General features: G+C 47.8%; 1 protein-coding gene across 4 annotated transcripts in view; it reads right to left on the reverse strand.

Moving 5' to 3' along the window:
- The window catches only part of dnah5l (dynein, axonemal, heavy chain 5 like), a 36877-nt gene extending 11965 nt beyond the window's left edge, over positions 1-24912 (reverse strand). For 2 of the 4 annotated variants that reach the window (XM_084339989.1, XM_084339992.1), the window contains exons 1-68: positions 24824-24912; positions 24094-24337; positions 23710-23813; positions 23289-23477; positions 23137-23211; positions 22961-23050; positions 22114-22185; positions 21920-22021; positions 21262-21448; positions 20706-20871; positions 20525-20618; positions 20251-20349; positions 19687-19868; positions 19259-19378; positions 19072-19177; positions 18511-18606; positions 18308-18403; positions 18031-18204; positions 17709-17798; positions 17468-17623; positions 17042-17181; positions 16760-16911; positions 16480-16687; positions 16286-16373; positions 16011-16134; positions 15574-15749; positions 15322-15414; positions 15131-15234; positions 14650-14746; positions 14461-14541; positions 13602-13856; positions 13334-13483; positions 13051-13169; positions 12840-12976; positions 12607-12769; positions 12408-12519; positions 12161-12289; positions 11246-11445; positions 10877-11030; positions 10688-10798; positions 10449-10604; positions 9488-9616; positions 9166-9381; positions 8943-9089; positions 8691-8863; positions 8537-8607; positions 8355-8462; positions 7882-8069; positions 7220-7414; positions 6982-7116; positions 6756-6813; positions 6414-6545; positions 5819-6036; positions 5516-5650; positions 5015-5191; positions 4782-4871; positions 4423-4557; positions 4133-4234; positions 3686-3853; positions 3390-3596; positions 3184-3276; positions 2566-2802; positions 2398-2463; positions 1409-1549; positions 1182-1313; positions 899-1009; positions 459-613; positions 204-325 (exon numbers count right to left, since the gene is read on the reverse strand). In XM_084339989.1, the coding sequence (XP_084196115.1) occupies positions 204-325; positions 459-613; positions 899-1009; positions 1182-1313; positions 1409-1549; positions 2398-2463; positions 2566-2802; positions 3184-3276; positions 3390-3596; positions 3686-3853; positions 4133-4234; positions 4423-4557; positions 4782-4871; positions 5015-5191; positions 5516-5650; positions 5819-6036; positions 6414-6545; positions 6756-6813; positions 6982-7116; positions 7220-7414; positions 7882-8069; positions 8355-8462; positions 8537-8607; positions 8691-8863; positions 8943-9089; positions 9166-9381; positions 9488-9616; positions 10449-10604; positions 10688-10798; positions 10877-11030; positions 11246-11445; positions 12161-12289; positions 12408-12519; positions 12607-12769; positions 12840-12976; positions 13051-13169; positions 13334-13483; positions 13602-13856; positions 14461-14541; positions 14650-14746; positions 15131-15234; positions 15322-15414; positions 15574-15749; positions 16011-16134; positions 16286-16373; positions 16480-16687; positions 16760-16911; positions 17042-17181; positions 17468-17623; positions 17709-17798; positions 18031-18204; positions 18308-18403; positions 18511-18606; positions 19072-19177; positions 19259-19378; positions 19687-19868; positions 20251-20349; positions 20525-20618; positions 20706-20871; positions 21262-21448; positions 21920-22021; positions 22114-22185; positions 22961-23050; positions 23137-23211; positions 23289-23477; positions 23710-23813; positions 24094-24337 (9232 nt within the window). In that variant the 5' untranslated portion in view covers positions 24824-24912. Of the gene's footprint in view, positions 1-203; positions 326-458; positions 614-898; positions 1010-1181; positions 1314-1408; positions 1550-2397; positions 2464-2565; positions 2803-3183; positions 3277-3389; positions 3597-3685; positions 3854-4132; positions 4235-4422; positions 4558-4781; positions 4872-5014; positions 5192-5515; positions 5651-5818; positions 6037-6413; positions 6546-6755; positions 6814-6981; positions 7117-7219; positions 7415-7881; positions 8070-8354; positions 8463-8536; positions 8608-8690; positions 8864-8942; positions 9090-9165; positions 9382-9487; positions 9617-10448; positions 10605-10687; positions 10799-10876; positions 11031-11245; positions 11446-12160; positions 12290-12407; positions 12520-12606; positions 12770-12839; positions 12977-13050; positions 13170-13333; positions 13484-13601; positions 13857-14460; positions 14542-14649; positions 14747-15130; positions 15235-15321; positions 15415-15573; positions 15750-16010; positions 16135-16285; positions 16374-16479; positions 16688-16759; positions 16912-17041; positions 17182-17467; positions 17624-17708; positions 17799-18030; positions 18205-18307; positions 18404-18510; positions 18607-19071; positions 19178-19258; positions 19379-19686; positions 19869-20250; positions 20350-20524; positions 20619-20705; positions 20872-21261; positions 21449-21919; positions 22022-22113; positions 22186-22715; positions 22771-22960; positions 23051-23136; positions 23212-23288; positions 23478-23709; positions 23814-24093; positions 24338-24823 lie in introns of those variants that run through there. The other 2 variants (XM_084339990.1, XM_084339991.1) reach the window with 2 other exon arrangements.

Here is a 24912-nt window from a genome sequence, read left to right on the forward strand (position 1 = left end):
AACATATCGAAGTCTAACAGTCAGGTTTACTGATCACACTGCTGCTGCTCAGAGGATGAACCCTCCATGTTTCAATGGCTGCATCAACTTATCTCCAGTTTAGCTTCACCACTGCTCAGCCTTTGAGACTTCTAAGATTGTTAAGAGTGTGTTTCTGTTCAGTGTTGTTGAAATAATCTTGCTACAGATATAAATTCATGTACCCAGGAAGGCTTCGTCCTTAATGTCGTTGTCGGTGAAGAGGAACGTGACTCCTTTTCCCTGCTGACCAGCGATACGATACAGAGCCTTCAGATCCTCCAGCAGGTTACTGCAGCTGTAGGACCTGCACACACACACACACACACACACACACACACACACACACACACACACGATGATTGAGTTGATCAATTAACACAAAGACAAGAACAAAAAAACAAATAAGTCAATGAATTGTTGTGCTTTGTGCTGCAGACCTGGTCAGAGTGATCTGGAAGGTTTGGTATCCAGCGATGAACGAAGCCAACCTCGTCAGACTCTGCTTCCCCGACCCGCCGACACCGACCAGCAGGGCGTTCCCCTGCGGCGTCCGCAGGATCCGAGAGATCCGCATCAGGTGGGTCATCGCGTCCTGCCATTGGACCAAACAGAGAAGGTCGTTCACCAATAGAAACGCAGAGGAGGTGGACAGCAGCTTTATGTGTTTAACATCATTTAAGCGTGAATGTGAATTTCGCTGCTCCTCTGGTTCGTTTAAAGTCTTTGACCACAGCTCCGGTGACGACTGACTGCTGACTCCTCCCCTGAATAAAAGCTTAATTGATGTAAACTTGTTTTAAATGTTGCAGGGAGAAAAAAAGGTAAGCAAAAGTTGGATTTCCAACATGGCCGCCTGACGATGGTGATCAGTCATTACCTTGAAGAAGACCAGGTCCATGGCTCCGCCCCTCGCCGCCTCGTTGTACTGCTGCTGGAAAACAGACAGCCGCTCCGCCAGGGCGTCCAGCGACGGGATTGGCTCGTACACCTGTCAATCACATACATTTTTCTAATGTTTACAGTAGTGACACATCAATAATTAAAGGTAATACTGACATTATAGCCTGAATGTTGCTGTAGGACTGTGAGGAAGACAACAAACAAAAAAAACAAACAAACAAACGTCAGATAAGTGATTGTATCATCTGTGAGTCGACGACCTTCGGAGCTTCCAGCTCGCTGTCTTCAGGTTCGTCTCCCGTCGCCTCCGGAGCTTCACGCAGGAAGTCCACGAAGCAGCTGTCCCACTGAGCATGCTCAGTCAGAGCTTTCCCATGATCCTCCACTGTGATCTGAGGACAACGAGGGTGGGATGAAAGATCAGAAAAAATAAATGTTGCAAAATAATCTTTAAAGGATGAAATAAAGTAAACTCGAGCACACACACCCTCTCCATGATGCCGTTGAAGGTTTGTCTGTCGCTGCTGTCGATGAACCGGTCGGCGATCACACGACAACACTCGTGATGGAAGAGAGCAGAGAGCAGCTCAGAGCTCTGACACACCTCCGACTTCACCGTCAGGATCCCCTGAGATCGACAAAACTACAGTGATTCAACAATACACAACAAAAGATAGAAAATCAGTTACAGAGTTCAGTTTCTCAAATCCGTCCAGAGTGAACCCTCTTCACAAACAAATCAATAAAGGATCTTTGGCAATGTTATCAGTTTCGTTGAGTTCAGTTTTTCCTCCAAAGGGGAACCCTCCTCCCAGACAAATCGATAAAGGATCTCTGATGAAGAAAATAAACCAACATGTCAGCTGCTAGCTGCAAGATAACGCTAAGCTAGCTGCAGGCTAATGCTAAGCTGCTAACGCTCAATTTTCATTTTCATAATCAAAATTGTGACACCTCTACAGTTAACTGACTTCATGTCTGTGAACTCAAAATGTTTATATTTGGTTTTATTTCCTCAGCGATCATCAGAAACACACTGAAGATGTTATTGTGTTATTATTGTGTTAAAATGTTAAAGATGTTGTACTAAAGATATAAGAAATAGTCAATTACAAGTAAAACTCTGACGTTAAAAACTGTACTGAGGTAGACGAGCATCATCAGGATGATTTTCATGTTGTCAGATCAGAATGACATTAATAACATCCTGAGATATCAGATCAACACGTTGGACTCATAAACATTTTAAAACATCATCCAGCTGATCACATTTTATGTTCAGGAGACAGAAGTTGAGTCTTACAACAAAAATATGTCAAATGTTTTAAACTAAAGAGTAAAAGGACGTTTTCCTCTGAATGAAGTGGAGACGAGAAAGAGAAACTAGTTTAAAAAGGTAAAGAAGGAAAGAAAACAAGTTGTACCTTCAGATTTAATGAGTGAACATGAAAAACTAACTGATGTTGTGTTTTCTACCTGCCAGATTCTGCTCAGGTCCCTCAGGTTGAAGATGTAGTGAAACTTTGCAGGAGACGGTAACATCTGAGGAGACAGAGCTCATCAGACTAAGAAGCAAAGTTATTACTGATGTGAGCCTGTAACAGCGAGAAGACAACAAGTGAACAGAGGTGAGGGATACTTTACCTTCGCCTTCACGGCCTGCCACGCCCGTCTGGTGGTGGGCACGAGGGCGGCGGCGAGGTCGCACACGGCGGCGGGGAAGCCTCTCTCAGGGCAGAAGTATCCCTGAGACACGGTGCCGAAGATCTTATCGATGGAGGAGTTGGAGGGCAGAGTGCAGTTAAAGATGGAGAACTGTCTCTTCAGACGCTGAGGGATGTCGTTCCGACCGCCGCCCGGGTGGATCATGGCTGCCACCAGCTGTTAAAGGTTAGTACACCGTTTATTCATTTGGACAGCGGACAGAGTTTCAGAGAGAAGGGAAGATGTTGAAGGCAACATCCTGCTCTGATACACATCAGACAGAGAGCTGCGACTCCAGTCTGAAGTCAGTAAAATGTGGTCTGACAGCAGAGAGGATCTTTGAACAGAGACAGATGCTAACATGTGACCCAGTTCACAGTTGAGGTGACGTGATGACACTTTGATGAAGACCATGTGAGCACAGCTACTGACTGGATCTTTGAGTGAAGACTACTTCTGTTCACGGGGTTAATAATGAATCTTATGAATCTGATGGTTTATGACTGAAGGAAGAAACAAAACAGATCCCTGATGACATCACAGACGACTGGTTGTTACCTGGACGTCCACTACAGTGATGAACTCTCCTGGACGGTCCAGACTGTAGAAACCTCCCTGCTCCATCAGCTGACGCACAATCTCATTGGTTATCTGAGGGAGAAGAAGATCAACAATCTTTGCTATTTACTGCAATTATTAAAAATAAAAAGGATTTTTTGTAAACGAGAAATTAAACGACCAATCAGAGAGAGCCTGGAGCCCACCTGGTCTCCCCATTCGTTGATAATGGGCATGTTGATGTCGTCGATGAAGACGCTCATGCTGCGGCCGGCCGGCGGCCCGTAGGTGGCGCCCATTCGTTTATCGATGTAGCTCTCGATGGTCCTCTGGAACATGCTCGGCAGCGTGGCCGACGAGAAGTTCACCGTCTTACTGAGGTGGCGCTCTGGGTCGAGCTTACTGGTGTAGCCCTGCAGGGGGAGCCGGAGAGGAACACGTAGCATTAGCGTGAGCTAGCTGACGATGGAGAGAATTTTCTCTTTCAATCTGTCCGTCTCACTTTAACCATGACGGTCTTGGCGGTTCCCTGCTCTCCGATCAGCAGCACAGCCTTCCTCTGCTTCATGATGGTCTGCATCAGGAAGTCCGTCCTCACGTTGTCCACGTTAGGGACCAGGATGGACGAGTAGTCTGGGATGTGGTCTTTGGGGTAGACGTACTCCGGGACCTGCATCGTGATATAACAACTGCAGACGCTACAGATCATGTGGACCGGGTGTGTGTGAGTGTGTTGATGCTTTATCCAAATTTCTGCTGAAAGAATTTAGTCTGAAAACGTTCAAATGTTAACAAACATCAACTGAACGTCAGAAAACAACAGTTTGATATCATGACGTCTGTTTACTGTGTTGCACAGATATCCACTGAGGTTAGCATGCTAACCAGCTAGCCCCAACCCGGGTTTAACGCATCCACACAGTAAAGAGACAGCTCGGTGTCCACAGACCTTGTTGGACCAGTGCTCCCACTGTCCCTGCTCGTTCACCGTGAACTCAAAGATGGTCTGCTCGTCATCAGTGTGCGGCAGGTCCAGAGACGAGCTGTGGCGCTTCAGACACAAACACAACAAACAGGACCTGTCAGAGGACGCGTCACACACCCCACAGCTCACAGGTGCACAGGTATATTAAAGGGTAACTCAGGAGAACAACTTCATATGTGAACAAAGAAGTATCGAGTCTTTTGCGGCTCCAGAGGAAGCTGCTCAGTACACACTGAGCCCCAACACACACACACCTTTATGAAAGCCTCCATCTTGGCCCTGTCCTCCAGCTCCAGCACCGCTCCGAGGGACCACATCACCGCGAACACAAACAGTCGACCCACGTCACCATGGCAACCCTGTTTCTCCTCAGCTGCTGGGAGCAAACCCTGAGCACACGCACACACACACACACACACACACACACAAAGAACCGGACCGATACATGTAACCATTGCTTCATCACAGTTAAACGCACCGTCCCTGGTGTCTGTCAAAGCTGCAGGGTTTGACTCGGTCATCAGACATTTTGTCGAAAAAATGTCACATTTTTTCTTCTGGAGGCTAAAACCACATTTCCCTGACGAAATGTCAACAGACAGCTGTACTGTACCTGCAGCAGGTCGATGGTCTGTCTGATGTACATACACTCCAACACCTGCATCTTAGGAGACACAGCAGTGAAGACAAAGTCCAACAAGTCCTGAAGGAAGAATCAGAAAAACAGCTCAGTGATTTACTGCACAACACTCACATCAACAGATATGAAAACGTCTCGTCTTTTAAAGTAACAGCTGTCCGGCTGGACAGAGCATCAGTCTGTCTGCTGAGTGTCCTCGTGGTCACCTGGTAGCAGCTGTTGAAGCAGAGCTTCAGGGCGTCGGCCTGCTGCTCGGGGAGCTTCTGCAACCAGGCCTGCAGGATGGGGCTCCAGCCGAGCACCGACGAGCTCATGAACACCATCCCGTTCCTGGACACCGTGGCCGGGGAGGCGTTGTCGATGTTGTGGGGCTCAAAGACAATCTGCAGGACAGAACGGACACAGCTTCACTTCAGATCTGACTCTGACTCAGGTAATATCAACCTGCTCACTGACACATGAGCCAACTGATCACATGACCTGGAAGCTATTGAGCTAACATGCTAATATTTACATATAAAAATTACTAAAAAATAATAAAAATTATGAACAGATGTAAAATGTAAAAACAAGAGGCGTATCTCATGCAGCCAGTATAGTTACATGATCCCGGTATGATTTTGAGTCGATTGGTCACATGACCTGGAAGCTATTGAGCTAAAATGCTGATATTTAGCATGACAGACAGGTGGATGTTGTGATGTCACCTTGCAGCAGGGAGCCATCGGGATTCGGTCTCCGTTCGCCAGCGTCAGAGTTTTGTTGTCGTCCAGAACTGAGTTCAGGTTCTCGATCCAGATTGCGTCCACCGGGCCGTCCAGAACGATCCAGATGTATTCCCCCTGACACACGCGTGCACACACACACACACACACACACACAGTAATAAAAGCCTATGCCATGTTCTGTCGTCTGCTCAGTCTGATCCTATGAATGATGAACTCGTCTTCTTTGGTTTAAACTTTTCTACACGTGTTCACTCCTTCATCTGTGCTGAGACGTCCGTCTACCTTCTTGCCCTTCAGAGTTTTCCTCCACAGAGTAGAGAAGACGCCATCCGTCCAGTCGTTGGTGGTGACGTCCAGCGTGCCGAACATCTGCGAGGCCGTGATGGCTTTGGGGTTCATCCTCATCTCGCGGTGCGGAGAGCCGCACTCCGACATGGCCTTCATCAGCGTGTGGATGCAGGTCGTCTTCCCGGCACCGCTGGGACCCAACGTCATCATACCTGCATCAGAACATCACACATGCATTGAAGTTTAAAGTTAAAGACTTCAGAAGATATTCCACTTCATCAGTGTCACCATTCTGCACCAGAACTTGAACTCAATGGAGAACACTTGGACTCAGCTTTTACTTTTTCATGTAGGAGATAAAACAGAACAGATTTATTTTATGGTCCTTCATTTTTATATTTGCTGAGGTAAATAAAAAAAATGGAAATTCAAGTAATTAAATTGTTGCTGTCCAGAGGGTCAGCGACAGATTTTCATAGCTTCATGACTTTTCCTATGGCGCCACCTTCAGGACCAACATGACATTTCAATAGAAACGTCATCAGGAGCTGTTTGTTCTGGTTCATGTTCTGTCTGTAATCGTCTGTACCATGTCGGACTCTCTGCGTCTCGTACAGCTGAACCAGTTTGAGGATCCAGGGGGGATGAGGGATCAGACCGGCCTGCTGAGCCTGACTGAAGATGGACGCCTCCAGGTCCGGATACCCGGCTTTATCCAGAACTGCAGATCAGAATAAAACTATACTTTGTGACTGCAGTAATACAAAGACACACTTCAGGGTGAAACTCTGGAGGTTCTCTGATGTTTGCACTCATTTTCAAACAGCTCAAACCATTAATAGTATAAACTCACAGTTAGTTTCAACAGAAAGCTGCTGTGGACGACATGAGATGATGAGTGTGTGTGTTTCAGTGTGTGAGAGAAACGTACCAATACCAGGAAACAGATCATTGATCAGACTCATGAACAGAGGCTCGTCCTCATCCACCTGCAGACAGAGAAACCGTGTCACAGTATATTTAACCTGATCTTCATAATCTCAGTATAAAATATAAATTCAGTTGATGAAATAAGTCAGAAAACTTCAAACACTTCAGACTGAATCTCTGTGATGTTGTATCAACACAGAGTGTAGAAGAGTACAGAACAAACACACCAGTTTGGAGAGGTTCATGTCTCTCAGGACTCTCATCACCACGGTCTTCTCCGGTTCTGACGGGTTGGATCTCTTCACGGCTCCCAGCGTCCTCAGAACCGACAAAATGTTCCTCAGGCCAAAATCATAATGGACCTGATGAAGATCACAAAGACGAACAGAGACGTGATGATGTGACGATACAGTAGTGACTGAGATTCTGGTGGTGTGTGGACACGAGGCGAGGTCGTCTTCGGACCTGTTTGGAGAGCTGCTCCTCACACAGTTTGTAGAGGGTGTAGAACTTCCTGCTGAGGACCTGGTTGTCACGGAAACCTGCACTGGCCAGTTTGACCCTCATGATGATGGCTCGGTCCGGGACCATCATGGCTACTGTGCGAAACTGAATCTTCAGGTTCTCGGGCAGCTCCTGGCGACCCGCGTAACCAGGGTTCTAGAGAAGGAAGGAGAAGTTCACACAGGTCAAGTCTTTGTGGTTGGATCAGTTCTCCAACTCTGGTTCTGCAGTAGTTCAGTTCCAGAACTCTTTAACTGGTTATGAGACGGATCAGTTATTAAAATCTCTGTTTGGTTCTGAAGGAGTTCTACAACAGAAAATTTGTAGTTAAGCTTCTAGAACATTTGACTGAGTTCAGTGGATCTTTGGTCAGAACTTTGGACTCTCATTAGTTCCCTGGTGTTTCATTTCTAGAACCTGCTGGTGAAGCTGCTGCGTTCTTTCAACTCTTACTTTGGACTGCATCACCGTGACGTTGTGATAAAAACATTTACTCCAGAGTAGAACCTTTTTAGCCGGACGTACAACTCTGTACTTTGTACTTTGGTCAGTTCTGGTTTTGGCTCCAGAAACATGTCCTGTTTGGTTCTGCAGGATGCTTCATTAGGCCAGAACTCAGTTACCATGGTGAGGAAGATGCCGAACTCAGGGTCCATGTCGACCACGTCTCCATCTGTGAAGATGAACTGCTTCTTCTTGTTCTTCTTACACTGCAGGACGATGTAGATCTGCTGGGCGGCGACGGACAGAACCGGCAGCTCGATGCGGTTAAACTCATCGAAGCAGCCCCAGGCTCCGGACTGAGCCAGACCTGCAGAGACACACGACAGCACTGTGCTAAACGGTGTCCATCATGGACCAACCTGACCTGGACGGGGCTTCAAATTTTGTGCTGTACTTTGGTCTGCACACAAATCTTCAGGACAAAGTTGACTGATGTGCATTGAAACATCCGGACACTAAGACCGTCACAGGTCCATTGTTGGGTCGGTCACAACCTTTAATAAAAACCTCTTGTATCTTTCTACCTCACACACACCTGTTGGATGTGAGTCCATCAGAAGTTACTAAATACATAAGCAGCAATCTTACACACCTTTGTAGATGCGTCCCAGTCCTCTGTAGTCCATCTGGTCCGAACAGTTGAACACCACCACGTATTTCCCCAGACAGCGACCCATGTCTTTAGTCGTCTCTGTCTTACCTGGAGACGCACACTGAGTTAGAGCAACATGAAACAAACTCAATCTAAGAATAATCAGTTGTGTCTTGTGTTACCTGTCCCTGCCGGACCCGCCGGAGCTCCGCCCATACTCATCCCCAGAGCCTGGGACAGAGTTATGTAACACCTGGACAGATGTTCAGTATCAACATATTTGGTTCTGACTGAGATGAAGGCATCGTGATCATATTACCCAGCAGGTGTGTGTACCTGTCTGTCAGCGGGGTGATGACCAGTCGGTCTGTGCAGCCCAGGTACTCGTTGCAGTAGCTGAACTCCACATCTGTGATCTGGATGACACATCTGTCTGTTTCCTCCAGGAAGTAAAACCTCGACTGCTTCTGCCACTCGAAGTCTGACGCAGATCGCACGTTCAGACGCACCTGATGAGATAATAAGACGTGATAACTGATGAACATCGACATCAAACCTTCTTGTTTGTCTGTCCCTCCGTCCACCCACCAGCTCGTCAAAGATGTCTCTCTGGTGGACGTGGATGGTGATGAGCGTCTCGTACTTGGTCCTCTCATTTCTGCTCAGCTCCCGGGTCGTCATGTCGATCAGCTCGTTCAGGAGGTCTAGGAACTTCTGATTGGTCGTCTGCATGACCTGTCGGCCAATCAGAGAGGTGTCAGTGCATGAAAGACTTGTTTCCACTCTGCTACGAGTTTCAAAGTACAAGCACCTTCTTGTCAGACTTGCTGAGGACGAGCGCGTCTTCTGCGTCTCTGGTCCAGATCATCTGGATCCCCAGCAGGCCGACCTGAGCTGGGAACGCAGACTGGAACTCCAGCAGCTTCAGACCGGAGTCGCTGATGGCCAGGTAGGCCTGACGGATGATCGCATGCAGGGTCTGTCTCACGCCGGCCAGCAGCTGTCCTAACCACATCTCCACGTTCCCCTGGGAACACATTTCACACATTCATTGTTGTTTCTACTTTAAGTTTAGGATAACGGGCGAGATGATCCCTGCAGTGAGCGGACAGGCACCATCAGTCCATGTGTACCTGTGCCAGGACCGGTTGGCTCAGATCCACAGTTTCTCCCTCCTGAGACTGAAAACTGACCATCTGATCGTAGACTTTCTCATTGAAGACGACTCGGTTCACATTGTCAAACAGACTGAGAAGATGAGCCTGAGAGACACAGAGACACAGAGACACAGAGACACAAAGACACAGAGACACAGAGACACAAAGACACAGAGACACAAAGACAATTTGGATTTAAACAATAAACAAATAAACAACAACAATCCTTAATAATAAACTCAATAAACTGACAGAGTTGATGTAGTTGTAACAATTAAACTTAAATTGTAAACTAACGATTATTTTCATTGTTGATTATTTCCTCAATTAAAAGATCAGTTGTTTGGTTACCTGTGTGCCACCTGTGTGTTACCTGTGTGTTACACCTGTGTGTTACCTGTGTGTCACCTGTGTGTTACACCTGTGTGTCACCTGTGTGTTACCTGTGTGTTACCTGTGTGTCACCTGTGTGTTACACCTGTGTGTTACCTGTGTGTCACCTGTGTGTTACCTGTGTGTTACCTGTGTGTCACCTGTGTGTTACCTGTGTGTTACCTGTGTGTCACCTGTGTGTCACCTGTGTGTTACACCTGTGTGTTACCTGTGTGTTACCTGTGTGTTACACATGCGTGTTACCTGTTTGTCACCTGTGTGTTACCTGTGTGTCACCTGTGTGTCACCTGTGTGTTACCTGTGTGTCACCTGTGTGTCACCTGTGTGTTACACCTGTGTGTTACCTGTGTGTTACCTGTGTGTTACACCTGTGTGTTACCTGTGTGTTACCTGTGTGTTACCTGTGTGTCACCTGTGTGTCACTTGTGTGTTACCTGTGTTACACTTGTGTGTCACCTGTGTGTCACCTGTGTGTTACCTGTGTGTTACCTGTGTTACACCTGTGTGTTACCTGTGGTACACCTGTGTGTTACCTGTGTGTTACCTGTATCGTGTGCGAGTCCGATGCCTGGCCCAGGATCTCCAGCAGGGCGGGATCGGACACGAAGAAGAATCGAGGAAACACCAGGCGCTTCTTCTCCAGGTAACCAGACAGAGACTTCTGACAGAGCTCCAGCTGCTCCAGGAGGTGAGGGAGCAACTGGAGGAGGAGGAGGAGGAATGTTTAACAACCACGGCAGAGAACTGTGAGCTCTGTGTTGCTCAGAGGCACGTGGGCAGCACCTGGCTCAGCGTCTCGTCTCCCACGCAGCACTGCACCACGTTGGGAAGCTCGTGTGCTCGCTGCATGATCCTCTGCCACGACTTGTCGATGTTCTGGAAACGTTTGGCCTCCTGGACGAGTTAAAGACAAACGTTGAGTCGTGTCTGAGAGAAGACGTGACATCAAACGTGACATGATGATCAGGTGACCTGAGGCAGCTGCTTGGCGATGTCTCCGCCCACGAACACCGCCTCCAGGTAGATCCACAGGTTCTGAACCGACAGCCACTTCTCGATGATCTCGGACGTGTTGGAGAGTTTCTGGACCCACAGCTGGATGGACGGCTTGAAAGGAGCGTTGTACCTGCAGGAGGAAGGAAACTCTTTCTTCTTTTCAAGTTTATTTATTTATTTTAACTGCTCTCTTTCTGTTTCCGTCCTTCCTCTCCTCAGGCCTCGTCTGTCCACCTGTTGCACTTTTGTTAACTGAACTCACGCTGGTATTTTCACACTCTGTTACCTTTTATATTTCTACTACTACAGATTTCTCTCTCTCTCTCTCTTCCCTCGTCTCCCCACCTGTTGCTCAGCAGGGACGTCAGCACCATCAGACTGTCCTCCATCATGGAGATCTTCTCTGCGGTGTCGGCTCCTTTCAGCAGCAGTTCCCCTCTGGTCCTGAAGGAGGCGAAGCTGAGCATCTGGCCGCTCCACTCGGCCACCACGTCCTTCAGTTTGGCCTCGATGTCGCGCTCCTTCACCGCGCTGATACAAACGTCCTGAAACACACAGGAAACAGTCACAGTCAGCAGAGACGTCCTGTTTTCTCATCTTTAATCCTTGAAAACTGCAGATTAATCTGAATTTATCAGGGGTTTTCTTCCGACTTTTGGAATAACTGTAATAATCTTTTACTGATTATAGTTTTTGAGGTTATAACTACTCTTTCCAGATCACCTAATTTCTGACTTCTTGCAGTTATTGTAACCTCTAAGTAATCTGAACAAACAACTACACTTATTTCACATTTTCTGGATCATTCTTGATTTTTTATGGTAATTTCCTCACTTTTCTGGATGACTCATGTTTCTAAAGAAGTATTCAAGACATTTACAGATTATTTCTGATTTATTCCAAACGTTTTAACTTTTTCAGGATTAGACTAGATTTACCACCCTGCAGCCGTCTGCCTCCGTGCGTCAGTCCAGTCGCTGTTCCTGAGTTATTGCATTGAATAAGTCTTGTTGCAGGACATATGACGTCACAGTGAAGTTATAAAATGTCATTGTTTCATCATTTGGTCAACATTTGTGTAACATTTTGTTGTAATTATCGTTTGAGAATGAGCTCAATCACAGAACAAATGTCTTTATTAACAGACTGTCAGCTGTAATTTAGTTTTATCTTAAAATCAACATCTGAGAAAGAGATGAAGTTTACAGAATCAAGAAAACAGACTGTCTTCAGGTGCTTGTATGTAAACGCCGTCAGTACCTCGATGTCCTCTTTGGATCGGAGCAGCGGAGCCTCCATGATGTTTCTGAGGGAGAAACTGTCTGATTCCACCTGGAAGCTGTGACCGGTCAGCTCACTGAGACGAGTCCAGTGTCGAGGCAGCATCGCCTGAAGGAAGCAGGAGTGACGATTAACGTCTTTGAGAGGATGTAAAAACTGTAATGTGGATCTGATGACACTAAAAACAGCTCGCTCCTCAGGCGGACAGACAGACAGGTGGTCCGACCTTGTTGGCCATCATGTAGAGCAGAGGGCAGCTCTCACTGAAGTCATCGATGGTTTTCTTCAGATCTCTGAAGGCCTGCCACTCCTTCAACGCCTTGGGAAGCTTTCTGATCCTGAGAACACAACAGAAGACGCAGTGAGAGAAGCAGTGCTGCCACTGGTGACGAGTGTTTTAACTGCATAACGACAGAAATGTGAACCTGTTCTGGAAGTCCTGCAGCTCCGTGTTGATCTTCTCGATGTTGAGGTCGGCCCACAGGATGTCGTAGTATCCGGCCACGTTGTCGATGACGGCGTTGTACAAAGTGTAGAGTTTGGACAGCAGAGACAGCTCCCTCTTGATCCTCTGCAGCTCCGGATACTCTGCAGGGAGGAGAGGGACGGTTAGGACGGCGGGAGGGAAGGAGGAGAAAAGTCCATCAGTCAGTCGTACCGTTAACAGGAAGTCCAAACAGCTCCTCTCCTCCAGAGTAGGTGGTGTATTTCCTCCACAGCTGATCGAACTCGGCCTGAAAACTCTGCAGCCGCTCGCTGGCTTCATCGGGAGCCACGCCCTCCACGCCCGGACCCCTGCAGACACACCAGTTACACTTCTGATTCACGTTACGCGCCATCACACCTGTCCGTGTCTGATGGGGGAGCACCTGTGGTCGTAGTCGGCGTAGAAGCTCTGAACGACGCTCTGGTAGCTCTGCACTGCAGACAGCAGGTCGGTCTTCATGCTGGGCTGGATCTTCACCAGAGTGTTCTGGTTCTGCACCACCTGAAACCACAACACACACTCTCACCTGTAGCTATTTGTTTTTTATTTAGATCACCATCAGCTTTGTGGTTAATGAAGTTGATCTGCTCACATTAATCAGTGTTCTGGCGCCGTTAACAACATTTATTCTGAAGTCTAAACATGAACACCTCCCTCAGTCTCACCAGGGCGTTGAGGTTCTTCCAGGCGTACGTCAGCCCGTCCACTCGCTCGGCGTTCCCGTCATTGAAGAGAAGTTCGTGTTTGTTGAGCAGAGCGAAGGATTCCTCCACCGGACCGATGGTGGCGTCGATACGAACCTCCTCCTCCCGAACCTCAAACAGTAACGGTGAGGAGGTGGATGAGTGGAAGAGAGAAGAACAACGTCAAGTTGGAAGTATAACTAAAAATACTAATGATAAATCATCAACAGCCAATCAGACGCAGGCTGACCTCTTTGAGCGCTGCCATGGCTCCTCGGACGTCTTCCAGGTCTGTTATTGGACGCTGCAGGCGCTTCGTCAGCCCGTCCACGAATGAGAAGATGTCGTCCATGTCAGCGGACGCCCGGCGGTTGAGCGCGGCGCCAAACGCACGTTTCCACAGATGACACTCCTGAGTGAGCGCCAGCTTCAGCTGCTCAGTTTCGAAGACGATCGAACCCACTGAACAAAACGCCGGGAGCTCCGAGATCTGCACCTCCAGCTTCTGCAGAGACAGCAAGGCATCATGGGTAAAGAGAGAGACTACACTTGATGTTTCTGCTGTGAACTGATCAGGTTCTGATCCGGAGCCGTTCACCGACGGGAGCAGAGCTCAGAGTTACTGTTGAACTTGTGGATTTATCTTCACTCCTGTTTATCAGCCTGACTGCAGCAGTGATCCGGAGGTGACCTCCACTGTCGGGTGGTTCTGTTCTGTACTGTTGACTGCTGACTGGAGCTGGAGGGGAAATGGACTTTACTTCATGAAGGTAACGTTACAGAGAGGAGACAGAGAACCAGAACCAGAACCAGAGTCTCTGCTGAGTGCTGACTTCACTCAGAGCTTCAGCTCAACTCTCTGATGTGTTAAAGTTTTCTTCTGGTTGTGTTTGGTCTCGTTCTCAGACTTCCTTCCTCTCTCTCTGACTCTCCTGAAGTTACAGCCACAGACGACCAGATGAAACATCAGAGATAATGTAAGTACACAAGTCAACAACATGTAGAACAAAGGTCCAGTTGTTTTTACACATTTTAATGCAGAAATTCGACATCTTGAAGTTTAAAGGATAACATGACGCGATCACGTGATAAACAGGAAGTGGACTCACAGAGTAGAAGGAGATCTGAGAGCTGAACTCCGTCAGCGAGGGGTCGGACTGCAGGAAGGTCTGAACCTGCTCCTCTGGGTCCTAAACACACCTGGCTGTTAGTCCAGATCAACAACAACAACAACAACAACAACAACAACAACAACAACAGCTACACACACACACACACACACACACACACACACACACCTGTATCCACAGAGTAGAGAAGTGACTGAGTTCATTCAGCGTCTCGACAGACTGAGCTCTCAGAGACGAGACGATGGAGCTGAGCTGGATCACCAACCTGCTCCAGACAACAACAACAACAACAACAACAACAACAACAACAACATTAGAGGCGTGTTTCAGTAAAATGTCCAATAAACAAACTTCATGTCTGTTGCAGGACTTCAGTGACTGCACAGATGTACGTTACATGTCTCTTTCTCTCTGTTTTATTCTCTCACTGTCGCTCATGGAGGAAATGTGTCTGTTAATAAATGAATTATGATCCAGACCTGCTCCTACTGGAAAGTGTTGAGTGATGACTTACGTTGAGAATTGGCGCCATACAAGTAAAGACTGATTGATTGATTGATTGATTGATTGATTGATTGATTGATTGATTGACTGAGAGCTCAGTATCAGTTTGCATCAGAATTGAAAATGATTTTATTTGCTCACTGACTTGGAGACGTCTTTGTGTTCGGCCAGCTGTCTGTCCAGCGGCCTCAGCACCGGCGGCTTCACCGGGATGTCGTCTCCTGCGTTTCGAACCGCCGCCTGCTCCACCTGGAAGAGAGGACGGTACTGGAACGTGATTGGCTGTCGGGTAACAGGCGTTTCCAAAACAAGATGACTGACATGCCTGACGAGTACCTGCTGCTGTTTGTACTGCAGATGAGAGTAAGTCCACAGAGGGACGTCTTTGGTCGCAGACAACACGACGCTCACCAGCTTGTTGACTGAACTCTGAAACACACACACACACACACACACACACTGTATAACTACACACCTCTAAAGTGGTAAAAGTCAAGCAGTAGTTTATTAAAGGAACAGTTCACCCAAAAATGAAAACAGAAGGAGGAGCTCTGTGGAGTTTACTGCAGCAGAAAGAAGCAGAAGAACCTGAATGTCGTCCAGACTGGGTCTGAGGACGATGTTGGGGATGGCGAGCTGGATGGAGGCTCTGAAGAGAGGAGGAGGAGCTGATTGGTTGCTGCCGGAGGAGGAGGAGGAGGAGGACGGCTGGTATTTGGGGACATGAAGTCTCCTCCTCAGGGCGTCCAGAGAGGATTTGGTGGCTGTGAGGACAAAGACAGATCAGTGTAGGACAAGTAGTTTTTAAAGATTTAAACAATCCTGCAAAATGTTACGAAAGATAAAATATAGTTACAAAAAAACACAGAAATCAAATCAATAGAACAGAGAAAGATTTCACTTTCTTACTTTCTCCTGTGGGAGTGAAGATTGAGAAGACAAGACAGAAAGAGACGAGGAAACTGACCACAGACAAAAAGAAGGTAAGGAAGGCAGGAAGGGAAGGAGACAAGGGAGGAAAGGACCTTTGACGAGGGCCTCGGTGTTGCGATGACAGAGCTGACCAATCAGGTTGTAGAACCGACAGGGAAGACACGACTGACAGCGAGTCTTCTGCTTAGAGTCTGGATGGAGACACTGGAAAGATCCCTGAGGAGACGAGGAAACAAGGAGAGGAGACGAGGAAACGAGAGGAAAAATTAATAATAGAGGAATAACTGAAATTCACCAGGACTTCATCTGTGTGTGTGTGTGTGTGTGTGTGTGTGTGTGTGTGTGTGTGTGTGTGTGTGTGTGTTACCTCCAGATTTACAGTCTCTGTCGTCTTCATCTTCCTCTTCAGCTCCTCGATCAGCTCGAACACATATTTCTCTACCTGCTGACTCTGCCTACACACACACACACACACACACACACACACACACACACACACACTTGAATCAATCCTCAGTCGTTGAAGCAGGCGTGTGAATGCTGTCTGATCACCAGTATCACCAGTTCAGAGTGGCGGCAGCAGCCCGGACGCAGCTGTCCGTCTGCAGCAGCAGCTCCTGAGGTGAGACGGGTGCGTCTTCGGGCAGAACCAGCAGACGGCAGGACGACGCGGCCTGAAGCAGCCGGCCGATGCGACACTCCAGCAGGTCTGTGGCGACTTTAGACACCTGATCCAGATCCTTCAGAGCCGCGTACACGTTCTCTATGACTGAGAGGACAGAGACAGGAAGTGAGTCGTTACTGATTATACAACGAACCATTCATTCATCTTTATATTTACATGCGTCAGTGTTGAGAGCAGTCCAGGACAGTGTGGTGAGTCCAGGAGAGAGCGCCGCCTCCACTCGGACAATGAACGGCTGCATCAGAGGAAGGAGGGATGGCGGGATCCTGGACACCACCGAGCTGTAGTCCTGGAGCAGGTCCAGCAGTCTGGACCACCACAGCAGAGAGTCAAGAAGATAATACAGGTTTAATAAAGACGATCGAGAACTTCAAGACTTGATTCTACAAGCAAGTCGAGCTCACGTCAGGTAAAGTAAAACAAAGTGTTGTTTCTCACCGCTTGTACAGAGTTTTGACCTGTGCTTCTCTGGAGCTCATTTTCAGGATGACCTTTGGCACGGTGACCCCCAGTTTGGTCATCCACCGGGCCTCCTGCAGCACCTCCAGCACCACAGGGTCCAGGTTCACGAAAACCTCCTGCAGAAACAGACACTTCCTCACTCACTCGCCCGTTTCACACCATTGTGCCGTTAGAGAGGTGAATGAGGGGACAGTTTCGTTCTGATGCTCCAGTGGAGGAAGTAACAGAGGCGAGACGACAGCAACCACAAAGCAACGTTACAGAACCAGACAACAGTGATGCAGCAGGTCGTGTCTTCAGCGTCTCTGTGTGTAAAGCGTTACTGTGTCCCTGTCCTGTCACGGTTTGAGATAAAATCCAACAAAATCCTTGTCACTGATTTATCATTACGTCATGAGGCACCTTGCTGTTCTCGTGTCGGACCAGCAGGGCGGCAGTCAGACGGAGCGGCGCGCTCTCTGCAGCCTGACTCCACCCCTGCAGGTGCAGCAGCTCGTACTGCAGCAGCGCCACGGCCATCTTGTTGTAGCTGCGGATCACTTTGGTCATCTCTGGTCCCTGACACAGACAGACGGGGAGGTCGCTGAGGGCGTATTGATCAGAGGTATCGATATGATCGAAGAGGTCAAATCAGAGGTCGTACCTTGAGGGCGTCGAGCTTCTTCTTCAGGATCAACATCGGAGCTTCGATCTTCCTGAAGAGCTGACGACACCACAGGATCCTACCGGCCACCTGAGAGGAGACAGCGACAGAGACAGAGACAGAGACGGACAGCTGATGTCTCTGAAGTCAAAAAATGTGGGACTTTGATGTTTTGGACTTTTGGACTGATGGTCACATGTGAAGAGAAGCTTTGTGGGAAATTGTAGGAAGATATTTTTAAATATTTTAAAGAACAATGTATCAATAAATGGAGATAATAATCTGGTGGTTGGGAGCACTGATCACAGGCAGCAGGTGTTACCGGCGGCAGGTTGCGTCCGATGGGCGGCCTGTCTCTCTGTCTCTGGTAGGTCTTCCTCAGCAGCTCCAGCTCTCGGCCATAGCGCTGCAGCACCAGCAGGTGGTGCTGCTTCAGGTCCAGACGAGCCGTCGGGCCGGACTCAAACACCGCCAGCAGCTCCAGCATCCGCTCCGCCTGAAACACAAACACTCGCTCTGAATGTCGGGCCCGTCTCCCTCCACACATGTTCACACAGCGTGACGGTCCGTCTGTCAGAGCCGGCCTCGGTTCAACTCACAGTGAGAGACTGTCGGAACCAGAAGTCCAGCAGAGACTGAAGAGACTGGAACAAACCCTGAACCTGGAGCTGGAAGTCTGCGTAGTCACTGTCAAACTGACACAGAGAGCATTCAAACTGTAAGACCAGTCACTCCATTATTCTCTTTATATAGAACATTTTTTTAAATAATATATAATTTCATACAGTTTCTATCACGTTACCTCCAGCTTGCGGTGGTCCAGGATGTCGTAGGTCTTGGACTTGGTCGTGGAGACGATGGTCTGGTAGCGAACGTAAATCTTCTCAACACCTTCGACCTGAAACGCGACTCAAGCTTCAGCTTCACCGTCAAGTCTGGTCACATGATTCATGCTGATAAATTCAACATGTTCAACATTCAGCTACGTTTTCATGTCACAGTGCACATGTATTTATTTATGTTCTGGCCCACGAGCTACGTTACACTTTATATTTTACTTTCACTGTGGCTCTGAGGAAACACTGTTTCCACGCTCTGTCTGTCCTGTTCATACAGCAGAACTGACAAAAGTTTGTACACATTGATTGTATGAATGAATTCTGGATGAATCCTGATCATAACTCTCAGCTGCACGTAAAAGAAAGAACCACAACGAAATATTTCATAGATTAAAAATTAAAAAAGGAAGAAAAGATGAAAATAAACTATGTTGTTGCCACAGAAGACCTGCAGAACGTGGTCAGATGATGATATTAGTGTGTATGTATCTAATGAAAGGGTTAAATATTAAACACGAGCTCACCTTCATGTTCTGAAGAGCAGCCAGGCTCTCCAGCGTGGACGCCATGTCAGCGATCTTCTCCAGACGTCTGCAGAAAGCATCAAACTTCCCAAAGATGTAGTTCTCACTGAGCAGAACAGAAACAAAAGGCACTGTGGGTAAAAGTCATCGGTCGGACTGAAGCTGTTGCATCTCTGCTCGTGTTTACCTGAAGTCAAACTGTCTGTTTTCTGGGTTTTCTCTCAGTTTGTCTCGAACGTTGTGGAAGCTCCTCTGATACTCCACGTTCAGATTACAGCAGTCGGAGATACGCTGCAGCAGCACCGGCCTGACCACACAAAAACATTCATTAAAGTTGTGAGGACGCCCCAACATGTCCTCACAGAGCTGCTTTAAGCTCTTCTTACTCCTGGAAACGTCTGTAAAATAACTTTTCAATGCAAAAATCAGCCTGCAGATGAGCTGTAACTGCTCCTGTCAGCTCCACATCATCAGTCTGACATGGTCCCAGTTCACATTTAATAACAGTGAAAATGACTGGGCTCTAGGGCGGCACAGAAGCTCCTGTCTGAGCTTTCTAACGATGTATAGCAGGACTGCTTAGCTGCTCCTCTGTGTTATTAAAGTCTGGTTTACCTGCTGTGGTCCCAGATTCGGGCCGCGCCCTGCGACAGGTAGCTCCTGCAGGTGGAGATCATCTGGTTGGTGACCTTGAGCAGCAGAGAGGTCATCCTCTCGGAGGTGTGGTAGTACTGAGAGACCGTGTGGATCATCCTGATACTGGTCATCAGACTGGGGATGTGCTCCAGCACACTGGTCTGTCAGAGCGAGACAGAGAGGACGGACGGACGGTGAGATTTGTTTTGAGCAGTTAAATTAAGCAGCTACACTCATTTAATTCAGAGAAGTTTTGGAGACACAAACATTTGTTACTAAGTAAATATAAACTGCACGTGTTCCTTCATTTATTTCTATTTTCTGTTCCTCAAGTTGTGAAATTTTAAAGCTCTGAGGGAAAAGAGACGATCATCAAACAGAACAGAGACACAACAGAGACACAACAGAGACAACAGAGACAACAGAGACACAACAGAGACAACAGAGACACAACAGAGACACAACAGAGACAACAGAGACAACAGAGACACAACAGAGACACAACAGAGACACAACACGAAGACATAGAAGTTTTATTTTTACCGGAGTGCATTTCTCCAGCTGTCCGAAGAACTTGTCCAGAGTGGAGAGATACTTCACGTTGTCCTTCGCCTCGTTAGCCACCACAGTGATGTCCCGGTCCTTCAATCAATCAATCAATCAATCAATCAATCATGATATATTAGCAACATAAACTTGTAAACTAAACTGAATGAACCTGACCAAGATAAACACTTTAAAAACAGTCAAAAGGAGAAAGACAGCAGATCAGGTGGACACACTAAACTGTAAATCATAAAGTGGTGTGGGTTCAGACCAGCTCTCTCCAGGTGCGCAGAGTTCGGGACTTGGTGACCTGCAGAACTCCCAGAGTCCTTTTCACGTGAGGACGCTTCACCTCCTCCATCAGACTGACACAAACACAAACACAAACACAGTGAGTGGATGTGAGATCAGGATTACACTGAACGATGTCGGACTGACTCTCAGGTAACCACCTGTTGAAGGTGACCATGCGTCTCTTCCAGTGCTCCAGCTCAGCCGACGGTCCGACATCATCGGCCTCCTTCCTCATCTGCTCGCTCTCCGTCAGCACCTGCTTGATCTGATTGGCCCACGCTGAGACCACGCCCTCCAGACGCTCCACCAGCTCGCTGTTATTGGCTGAGAACAGAAGCACAAGCTGTTTACCTCGGCAGCTGGAGCCGAGGCGTTTGGTGCTCGGTCGTGACGTGGGATCGTCTCGCTGTTCTTCATCTGGACAACTTTAAGACAGCTGATATTCCTACAACAGGCTTCTACAGGTCTTGTCTTGGCTGGTCATGACCTGTTTCAATCCCTCTATAGTTTCGTTTATTATCACCTCACTTTGACAGGTTATGAGTTTATTAGCTCTGCCTCCAGATTACTATGTGTTTCAGTCTGGATTCAGTTATTCAAATGGATGATTAGTTTTCATGTTTCCAAAGTTCAGAGCAGCTGTAACAAGATGGAGGCTGTCTGAGTCGCTGAGGGGTTGAGGACGATGGATCAGGTAGTAATTGTGCTTCCTACCTGCAGCCGTGTAGTCTGCAGGGCAGCTCAGCTGGCCGATGGCATCGGGAAGCTCGACCTGCTGCAGCTGGAACTTCCTCTCCATGTTGACTCTGGCTGAGCTCAGATTACTGACGAACTGGTCCACCGAAGACAGGAAGGACTGGACGTCTGGACTGGACGAGCCCTCCTGCACAGAGCCCCACGTCTGGACACAGAATAAAGGATCAGTATCAGAGTCACTGTTCATTTCTTCTTCAAGGCTTCAGGAGACAAACTTCAGACAATCATCACATAATAAACCTCTGAGTTAAATCACACCTGACATCATCTCAGCTGCTGTTTCAGGTCTTAAATGAACTTTATTATTATTATTATTATTTTGATTGCTGATTAGTTTCATCATCTGTGTCCAGCGCTCTCCTCATGCTCAGTCTGACAAGTGTATTTTGGACCTTTGTTTTCCTGAACTTTGCTCATCTATCAGACGTTTGTTTATCCCATTTGTTTCCTTTTATGGACGGCATTGTGCGTTAAATCACTGAGCTGCCTCAGCTCTGCCTCCTGTTTCTGCATCTGGGTCCAGTTCCTCGTGTTCCTCTTTTCTCTGCATGCACAAGCGTGAAGCAGCCAAAACTACAGGATCTCTGATGAAGACAGAAGAGATGGTGGTGCGTACCTGCTGTGACCTGAGGGCAGGTAACATGATGTGAGCCAGCAGAGTCTCCAGACTGTTCAGGATGCTGCCGTCGCTGCAGTCCAACATACCGAAGTTCACCTCCTGTGAACACAGCAGGTAGATTAGAACCATCATACCAAACATCAACCGGGTCGGTCCAGTCTGAACGTGGAGGACCAAGTCCAGGTACAGACCTGCTGCACGTTAGCGGTGGATATCGTCTTCTCAGTGGTTCTCAGGAAGAACAGACACTTCCCCAGTAAAGGCTGAAAACACAGAGACTGTTTAGTTTAATGAATCAGGTGAACTGGGATCAGTGACTCTGATCAAAGAGAGTTTGTGCTTCGAGACGCTGTTCTGCAGTAAGTAAGCGAGTAAGATGCTTTTAAAACTTGAACTCGGCTGGCTGCGAGTCCAGAAGAAGCTTTTCTGACCCGACTGAGCGTTTCTTTGTTTTCTGTGGTCGCCTGCACACAAACGGCTCTGAGGGCCCGGTGGACCAACATGGATTCAAATGTGCGAGCGCTAAACAGGGAGAGTGAAAATTAGTCCGCTCTGTGTTTTTAATCAGCTGAAGCTCTAAATGTTGTTTCTCACTGAGACATTAACTCGGCACCATGGACACACACTTAGACAGAAGACTAACCGGTCTTCATGACCTGAGTTAGACTGTGTGCTGCACGCTGAGGGTGTTTTGTTTCAGCTTGTTACTGCACACAGGATTTTCCTCCATAGCAACACAACACAGACTCAGAGCAGTTATTATCTGTGAGGCAGAACAATGGTGAATACTAACAGCTCAGAGTGAAATCAGATCTGCTGACAACTCCTCAGATGGATCGAAGATTACACCTGCACAGTGAAACAGCCGTCAACAGAGCATCATGTGTAATAAACCATGTGATGTGACGCATTGAGTCAATGGGTCACATGATACACGGTTGAAAAGACCGTTTAGTGAAGGTTTCATCTCCTCTGTTGAAATATCTCAGCTCTGTGATTCACTGACACTCAGAGATGAACTGCTGGTTAAACATCTACCTCAGAGCTCCCTGTGGTGAGGAAGAGCTTCTTCTGAGCCACAGCTGAGCTCGCTCCATCCCCGAAGGAGGAATGACTGGAGGACAGGTTCTGGAGAGGAATCAGACAACGAGACAATGAAAGACATAGAGACAGAGAACAGTAGAACTGAACAGTCATATCAATTAAAACGTTACCTGTTTCACTGTCTGGTAGAAGAAAATCAGCTTCTTGGATCCATTTGCAGCAAAGAACTCATCAATCAGAGCGAACTGGAAGAATCAGACAGGATTCATCTCCAGATTGATCTGACTTCATCAGGACAGAGGAAACTGGACTGTGATGGTACCTTGTCATCAGAGATGAGGGCGTCCTCCACCTCCGGCTCCCCCAGGGTCCCAGCGTCCACCAGCCTGCTGATCAAGTATTTGTGTCGGGCGTCCAGCGTCGCCCGTCTCTCCTCCTTCATGGCTCTCGCCTGCTTTGCCATTTCTCTCCTCGCCTCATTGGACAACAGCACGGTCCTTTTACCTGACACCTGGACAGAAGGCAGCAGGTTATGTTCCTGATCAAAGAGACAACTCACCCGCTGACTCAAGTGACATCACCTGAGGACGTTGATCAGACTCCACACAGCCAAATGATTTATACTTATAAAACATGTAGAGATCCTCAACCCCTGCAAACAGACTTCTTAAAAATGTCATGACACGCCTACATCCCAACATCACAGCGCCCCCTGTGGCCGGCTGCTGTTACTGTTGACTCACAGCGGTCCCGGTGGTCGGGGACGGAGCAGCCGCCGGAGAGGACATGTGATTAATGGCTCTCAGGTTCTGGCCTCCGATTCGCCGGTGTCCTCTGCCAGTCGCATCTGAGGATTGGAGGAGAAAATAATAATAATAATACATAGGTTTTATATAGCGCTTTTCTGGGTACCCAAAGACGCGTTACAAAAAAAATACAAAACAAACATACAGTACTTACATACACATACAGCGACTCAAACAAAAAATGTTGGATGTGTACATTAAAAATAACCAAAGTGTTGATGCTCCTCTGGAACCAGTTTAATGGCTGAGAGCAAAGAACTGGTTCCAGATTAGGCGCTGGGTCGGAACCACCGCCTACCGACTTGTATGTGTTATCTGTACCTCTGCAGAGCTGAAGCACAGGAGGTCTGGGTTTGGTAAAGGCTTCATCTGCTCGCCCTTCCTCCTCCTCCTCTTCCTCTCCCCCAGGGCCGTCCTGGATTCGCTGGCCTCCGGCCTGGAGCTCCGTGTCCAGGGTAGGTGCACCGCCACTCAGCCCAGGTTCAGAGCTGCCAGCTGGGGTAACATCGGCTTCTTGTTCCCTCTGTGAAACCTCAGCTGGAGGCTGAGAGTCAGGATCTGCCATCTGAGAGTGGAAACATCTTCAGCACTCACTGATTTAAACTGTCATTGTTTTAAAATGTACATACTCAGAAGCAGTGCGTGAACGTGTCATCATCCTATAAAGGAGGGTGAGGAAGGTAACTGACTGCTTTAGGAAAGATGTGGAGAAACATTAAGTTTCTGTTCTACGACCAGGACTCAGAAAAACACCTGTGTCAATAACCAGGTCTGCTGAGAGTCTTTGTCCTGCAAGTGATGTCCTGAAACTACCGATATAAATAATCCCTACTGCAAATTATAGATAAACTTTGTCTGTCCCAACAGTGACAGAAAATCTCCTTTGACGAGGCTCAACAATACACACAGCTCACATTTAAAACACACTGAAGACCCCACAAAGAGGACTGTCACACCAGCAGCTGATAACGTGCAGTATCTATGCAGCATGCTGAGGATGTGCAAAGCAGAGAGGCTTTAAGGCTGGAAGAGGAAAACAGTGCTGACTGACCTGTGTGTGTGTGCTGTCTCAGCTCGGAGTCAGAGGTAGAGCGAGGTCCACAGACAGTGAGAGAGAGAGACGCTGTGAGAGCAGGAAGT

This window comes from Pagrus pagrus (assembly GCF_965226575.1).
Source record: "Pagrus pagrus genome assembly, chromosome: 20".
Classification (NCBI taxonomy): domain Eukaryota; kingdom Metazoa; phylum Chordata; class Actinopteri; order Spariformes; family Sparidae; genus Pagrus; species Pagrus pagrus.